The sequence below is a fragment of the Physcomitrium patens genome, chromosome 1 (assembly GCF_059467195.1).
Source record: "Physcomitrium patens ecotype Gransden chromosome 1, ASM5946719v1, whole genome shotgun sequence".
Lineage (NCBI taxonomy): Eukaryota > Viridiplantae > Streptophyta > Bryopsida > Funariales > Funariaceae > Physcomitrium > Physcomitrium patens.
The window spans coordinates 5,617,854-5,625,278 of NC_143410.1; the positions used below are offsets into that span (position 1 = coordinate 5,617,854).

General features: G+C 38.1%; 1 protein-coding gene across 1 annotated transcript; it reads right to left on the bottom strand.

Annotated features, from left to right (window-relative positions):
• Positions 1-435: 435 nt before the first annotated feature.
• On the bottom strand, positions 436-5,330 carry LOC112291222 (protein PAF1 homolog). Its single transcript, XM_024538363.3, has 12 exons — positions 4,414-5,330; positions 4,060-4,128; positions 3,789-3,896; positions 3,406-3,586; positions 3,181-3,260; positions 2,854-2,973; positions 2,510-2,615; positions 2,249-2,335; positions 1,978-2,046; positions 1,778-1,840; positions 1,396-1,566; positions 436-1,189 (listed from the first exon to the last, which is right to left on the bottom strand). The coding sequence occupies exons 1-12, from the start codon at positions 5,067-5,069 to the stop codon at positions 1,070-1,072; spliced, it is 1,830 nt and encodes a 609-aa protein (XP_024394131.1). The 5' UTR covers positions 5,070-5,330; the 3' UTR covers positions 436-1,069.
• Positions 5,331-7,425: the final 2,095 nt, after the last annotated feature.

The following is a 7,425-nucleotide window of genomic DNA, read 5'->3' on the forward strand; positions in this document are numbered from 1 at the left end:
TAACTTATTTACTTATGCACCTCAATTTCAACTAGCAATTAATATCAAGTGGAATGATTTTAATGATAGTTAATTTTGTGTAAGTTTTAATATATTGAAAAAAAAAATTATTTAACTTGTGTGATCCTTGAACAATAAATCAAGTAATTGATGTTTTGTTACCAAAGGCAATAAGATGTAACAAATATAAATACTAAAATAAGCAAGTAAAAAGACATTTGGTAGATATATACCTTACTCCAAAATTTTAATAGTCATCATTAGCAGGCAGTAGTTCACACACTGCTGCTGCTGAATAATCTTTCACTTATCATTCATACTTACCTTGAAAACTAGTTTTTTCCTTTGTTTTGTTTTTTTTTTTTTTTTTTCTTTTTACAAATTCATGTGTCTTGCACACAAGTATACCAACAAATAAAATCCAATGACGATGAATGAAATAAACGACTGGACCCAACATGTCCACATACATTACAGAATCAAATGGTAGAGAACAGAAGTCAAGGATTTGTTTGTGTACTGTAAGTTTGACTGAACAACCACTAATTGGAAACCTATGCACTTTCTAAGCCCATCTTTCAACTGCCAGAAATAGTGAACGAAGTACCATGTTATCGATACTACCTGTAGAAACAGAATCTAGTCACGGGATTATGATCAAGAGCTTGAAACTCGTACAAGCAGTTAAGAGCTATCATAATTAATCAAGACAATACATGTTTTTTGAAAATCCTGTGCGATTAGGAGATAGCACTGCACGATCTAATGGTTAGATCTTAGTTGCTCACTTCCAATTCTTCCCGTCCTCAAAACCAGAATTTACGACGCGGACGGTTTCACATACCCATATTACAGCGAGCTGGCTAGAGTGTGCAACACCAAGGCACCAAATACCACGCCTCCATCCCCACAGCCTCAATTTTTACAGGTCAATGCCAAGAACTTTTTCACAAGATGAGAGAAAAAAAAATCAAATGCTGAAACTGAGCTGTTTTGGTGAAATCAAGATCCGTCTTAGTTCAGCTTGTGTACATGCGAGGGTTTTGGGAACATGTCATGTGTGCAAAATTTACACCGACATTTCATCTTCTTCATCACTATAATCATCTTGACGCCCTCTTCGCTTCGTGCTCACTGGAATGTCATCCTCTGGCGACCGTGATCTCTTTCGTCTGTACGTATCTCCTCCCTGATGAACACAACAGATCATTGTTATGAAACTAGGATTGATATAAGTGGTGGAGAATTACAAACGATTGGAGACCCTTCAATGAGCTCAGAAACAAATGCAGCAAATTGGTGCTGATCCCAAGATACAGGAACCACACCAACACAGTTTCTACCTCTAGCAACCAGCAGACCTAATAAAAGTTCGAATTTACCAAAAACACTCACCTCCATGAATTTTTCTCTAGCATCTTCTCTTATATCCTCTTCGTCCTGAGTGGGGTCTCTCCTAATAACAGTCACACTCGCAGGTACTGGGAAATCTCTATCTTCAGTGTCATATTTTGACTTTCCATCTTTTGCCTTTTTCTTTTGAAGCACCAACTTTGTGCCTAAGGGCTGCAAGAGGAAACAGAAAGTGGTTCAGAATCATCATACGCTACCTCTCTAAATTATCATTTCATTTAAAAGAATAGATCAATGAAACGGCATCCATCCAACAATAAACTGCCAATGTCATTTGAGTGCAATCAGTAATGAAAAAACAGGCTTTCATTGTGTTACTATAAAATTTAGAATAAAATAGCGAAAAATGGATGAGATAATTCACCAAATAATGAACAGCGTCTTCACTGAAACAAAAAACGAAGTTCTTCGAATCATCGGGTCGGATCTGTAAGATGATTGTAATGCAAACATAACCGATTAGACCTTTACTCATGGACACAAATTGCCTGCTATTCCCGAAAAAATCAACATGATCATAAAGAAGGCTATAAAATTGAAACATTATGTGGATTATCGTCTTACATCCCAATGATACTCTCGCACCCATGTGTATTGAATTTCTTCTTCGTCGTCGTAAAAATTCCTATCCAACTGCAAAGTAAAACCAAGAAAAAAAGGGGAGTTTCTGAGATAAGAAAACCATCACAAAACAAGTGTAACAGCTAAAGTTGCCTACACTAACACACCAAGCATTTCTCGCATTCACAGGTCTTTGAAAGAAATAACATGGAATGCTGCAAGAACTATAGTTTGAATCTGAAAAAGCAGAAATTAAACAACAGATTAACTATACCTCATCTGGTTTCGGAACCATATACCCAATAAATTTTTCGGGCTTCGATTCGTCTGAAGTAGCAATTGTGAAGCTCTTCACGATTGCCTACCAAAAGCAAGATCAACAAGAATAAGTATCTAATAACAGTACAGGGACAAACCCAGATAAATTCAATCAAGTAAAATAAGAATGCATGCGTTGTAAACTCTAATATTATTTCAGCAATTGAACTGTGAGGTGTGCAACAAAGGCTAACTGAGACATGCTAGGACCAAGTACCCGTGATTCGATTTCCAGGCGTGCGTCTTGGTCCAAGTCCGTTAATCCGGGGGCATCCGTCAGAGGATCAGTATCAAAAACCATATGCACATACTGGTCGCCCATCCTGCATCTCACAATCCACAAAATCAACTTCAGAGTGTGCGCATGACATGTTTCAATCTCTGGTCCACAAGAGTAAGTTTAAAGAATATACTTGTCTCCTGTAGAAAAACTGTCAATGGAGAGCACTGAAACTTATGGTCTAAAAAACTCCGCCTCCAGAAATACAGTGCTCATAGAGAATTAATAATCATTCTCATATCTCTACCATGTTGCAGTGAATTGCAGAGAAGTGATTGTACCTCTCGAAATCAGGAAGCAACGGCAGAATTTCGACAGGCTCGAGTTCAGGTTTGGTAAGATGTTTAGGAAGTTGTTTTGCAGCTCTGAAGGACTCTTCAATTGCTTCAATTTGCTGTTGCCTGGAACATGACGATATTCGTAGGCATACGCTATCAGCATGAGGGTATTTAAGAATGTGAGAGAAAACAATACCAGAAGCGTGGGAATAGGACCAGATTTTGAACCAAGCTCAGCAGCTGAAAATTAGTGCAGTACGGGAACCAGCAAACGAACTCCAATCGGAACTGTGAAAGGGATAGCCACACATAGCATAAGTGAAAACACACCTATCATTTCCTGCCTCAACATCGATACGCCGACCCTCACGTTGCTCTCTCAAATCCTTGGCTTGCTTTTCGGTCATAGCCTGCCAATATGACACCACCAATTCTTAGAATGATTCATTAACATCAAAAAACGACTTTAGAAAAGTGATACGCGTGGATCGAATTATCATGAGGGTAAAAGGAAACCATGATAAGAGGACTACGGCCAGAGAAACGAAAACAAACCTGCTTGGCAGGATCGAGATTGATGGGAGAGACGTATTGTGTCTTCACGAGCCATGCCACACCCTTGTCAGTTGGCCTATCTTTCTTCCGTATGCCTGAGGAATCTTTCTTCACCTTTACTTCATCATCCAACAGGAGTGCGGCATCTTCTGGATCTAAAGGCACTGAAGCATCGATCTTCCTGCAACCAAGAAAATTCATGCTAAGGAATATAATATACTATTCAGTTACGTAATGACCTGCACCATTGAAAGATAATTTCTACTGATGCAATCTTAAGGTTGTGAATGCGAAAAGTAACGACAGATGCCCTCAAAGATACTGCCATATTCAGTCAAAGATAGATGGGAGCAAATAAATTAAGAAGGGAATGAATAGCCTACTTATAGTTGCTGATATCCAGTAGATCCAATGGGATACCAAGATCAGGCTCCACATGTAATTTGTGCTTCCAGTTCTTCTCCAATGAAGTAAATTGATACCTGGTGTACCTGCAAGCAATCCAATTTGCACATTTTCAGCTACAGAAGAGCGCGGAGGCTTTCTCACCAAGGATTGGGACCATCTGAGCAGGACGCATACATGACAAAGAATTTCTCGTTGAACTAAACAATTTATTTGAAGAACATTTAAGGAAGCGGAAAGCCGACACACCTGTCTTTATCAGTATTTATGTGCATCAGCTTGGGTTGAGCCGTGCTATCAGGCAAATCGTTTCTAAACCTGAAGCCAGATAACAGATTCAGAATAATAGGTCAGAATAAGAAATTGCCAACCCCGTTTTCAGCAGAAGAACTCTGCAAGCTCCATCAGAGCCCACTACTGAACCTACATGTGACTAATACAACGAACTCTTTGCGGGAAAACTCAGATAGAAGAAAAGGACAGAAGGGTAGATACATTTTAGGTTCTGCAAGGAAATAAAATATAGTAGTCAGTGCTCAACAGTGCCATGAGTGGGGAAGCATGCACCCTGTGTCACAATCATTACGCCACATGCCCACTCACTTTATTTTACACAAGAATGTTGACGGGCGCTTGAGCCTATTCTCAATTTTATCCCCAACACTCGAGGCTACCTTCTTGTCTGCATACGCATCCCTCGAACCGTTATTAGCAGGCTTCGAACTCCCAGCCCCAGGCCTCATCGGCTGCCCTTTCCCTCGCTGCCGCTTCTCCTCCTGCCTCTTCTTCTCATAATACTCTCTCTTTTTCCTCTCATTCCTCTCCTCCTTCGTCTCCTCCCTACGCCCCGGCACAGAATCCACCTGCGAGGTTCCCCCTTGCTGCGGCACCCTGTTCCCAAACCCCCCCTGTCCTTGAACCACTCCCTGCTGCGGCCCTCCGGGTCCAGCCGAAATCTTCTGCACTCCAGCACCGGGAGGCGGTGGAGGCTGAGCTCCATAGTGAGGGACGCCAGGGTAGGCACCACCAGGCGGCAAATGCCCCGGCAGGAGGGGTCCTCCGGGATACCCTCCGTGATGAGGCGGGAGAGGTAGAGGCATCGGCAATTGCCCGTTAGGGTTAAACCCCATCGGCACGGGGTAATGCCCAGGCGGGCCATAATGCATCGGAGGCCCGTAGTGATTCCCCCAAGCGCCAGGCGGGGGTGGCACTGGTGGCCTCCCCGGTGGCGGATTGCCCGGATACATCGACGACGCCATCACCAACGCACTCTCTCTCTCTCTCTCTCTCTCTCTCTCTCTCAAGGCCCTACTCCTCCCCAAAACCCTCACTCCTCCTCGCCCGCTCCCCACACACAATTCGACGCCAAATCCAACCCTCCTCCTCCTCCTCACTTTCTCAGCTTAATCAGCTCATCATCATCCTCCTTCTCCTTCCTGTGACCGCATTCTCGATCCCTGTCCCCCCGCAATCCCTCGCTCGCTTGCTCGCACGCACCCTGTTCTCGCAGTGTCCCTCCCAACCTCCTCCGCCTCGTCTGGCTATGTCCGAGTGAGCGAGGAGGAGGAAGAGTAAGTCTAGTCTAGTCTAGGTCTTGGAGTCCTCGCCCAAGGACCGGGCGGGGAAGGGCGGGGGTCTTGAGAGTCCTCGTTCCCTGGCCTTCCAAAGTCTTCTTCTTCTTCGTTCAAAGGCAGCTCCCCTGCGCGGGTTTAAGAGCCCTTCCTTTTCCGTAATTCCCTTCTTTCTTCTGTCATTGTTTTCCAATGCCGAGTTGCGTGTTCACACGTGATGGAATTGCCACGTCAACAGTGCGAGCGGTTCTTGTGGTGGGCCCGCTCTTGGTCCAACTTTTGGGGCTGGATGAGTTTTCGCCAGAGGGATGAATGATAGCTAGAGGTCCCTGTGCAGTTTTTTCTTTTTTCTTTTTATTACTTGCTACACGATTGTTGTATTTTATTAATTTTTACACATACATATACTATGATCTTTTGAAGATTGATATGTTGATATGTAATATCACAAATTTTGAATTGTATTGAGGAAAGTCATGTATTGAGGAATTGTATTAAAGATCAATGTTAATATTATATTAAAAACATATCTAATGTTATAAATAATTAAATAATTAAATAAAACTTGATTTTTGGTAATTGGATATATCTTACTTGCATCATCACTATTTGATTCTATTTATGTTTGCACAATTTTTTATTTAAAAAAAAACAAATTAATGCATGAAATCTTTAATATAGATTACATTCAATTATAGGCATTTGTACATAATTTGATCAAGGATGCTTGTTACAAGTGAAAATTATAAAATGTTACATTTATTTTTATTTTCTTCTTCAAAACTTTGCATTTGATAAAAATGAATCATCTAAAAGTAATTAAAATATTTATAAATCTGAAAAAAATTGATGCTTTTAAATTTTGTTCTGATTGGAACCCAAATTGTCATAAATAAAACAAGTATAATAAAGTATAGTAGTTAAGAATCGCATTGACAAAATAATAAGATTTTACAAGAATGTAATGAAATATTTGGCTTACATAAAACGTGTAAGTGTATACTTTTATAGTTGTGATACAAAAAAAATCTCAACTTAGAAACAACAAATTGAACATATTGTGTTTTCAATAACCTTGATAATAGGTTTTTATAGCCTCTAGATAAACAATTTAATGAAAATTTTCTTTAAGATTATAAATTAAATAAAGTAATATCAATTCATGATATGTAGATGAAATGATTATTGCTTCTTCTTTTTATTTATTTTTATCAATTAAATTAAATAAAATACTATGTATATACTATTTATTGAAAGAAATTCAATTAAATATTTTAGATTAAGTTTTAAAATATTTTTTTAGATAATTTGCATAAATATATAAAATTTAATGGCTTTTTATACCTAAAAATTTACTTTAAAAGACCAAGAATAAAAAAAATTATTACAATTTTTTTACTCGGTGATAAATAACCTTCAATTAAAAATCTTGTTCTTTAGATGTAATATAAAATGTGAAGAAGCCATGAAATAGATCAAATCATTTTTAAAAAATTAAATGTAAATATGTTAGCTCATATCTTGATTCAAAAAAAAATATGAGAAGTATAAAAATAATCAATATTTTATTTTTTTTAATAATCATTTTGAATGTTTTTTAATATGGTTTTTTAATTTTTTTAAAACTATTTCTTTTAAAGATAATATTATTCAAGACAACATTATTTAAGCTATAAAGAAAAAAATATCCATTTCACCTTATCTTTTGTATAATTACTAATGAGCATATTATCAAGGATATGATTTTTAAAATCATTAAAAGTTCAATAAATTCTTATGATACTAAAACAAACTAGAAAATCATTCAAAGATGATATAATATTAAATTAGAATGGATATAGCCAAAGATAAGAAGATTAGAAAGTCTTGAAATAAGACTAAATATTAGAAAGACATTGATAAGAGTGAAGAAGGTTTCATTCTTGCTTTTATATATACTATCTAACTAAGAGCTATGAGGCAATATTCTACAAGTCTTCTAATGCATGTCCAATTTGTAAAATACATGTCTTAATTTATAAGATGAGTTTTTTATATGTGTACC

Excerpts from the sequence above, each read along its gene's own strand:
- LOC112291222 (XM_024538363.3), bottom strand. The coding sequence starts at position 5,069 with ATGGCGTCGTCGATGTATCCGGGCAATCCGCCACCGGGGAGGCCACCA. Across the intron at positions 2,616-2,853 it reads TTGCTTCCTGATTTCGAGAG|GATGGGCGACCAGTATGTGC; the intron begins GTACAATCACTT and ends TGTGAGATGCAG. Across the intron at positions 1,190-1,395 it reads CTAGAGAAAAATTCATGGAG|GGAGGAGATACGTACAGACG; the intron begins GTGAGTGTTTTT and ends TGTGTTCATCAG.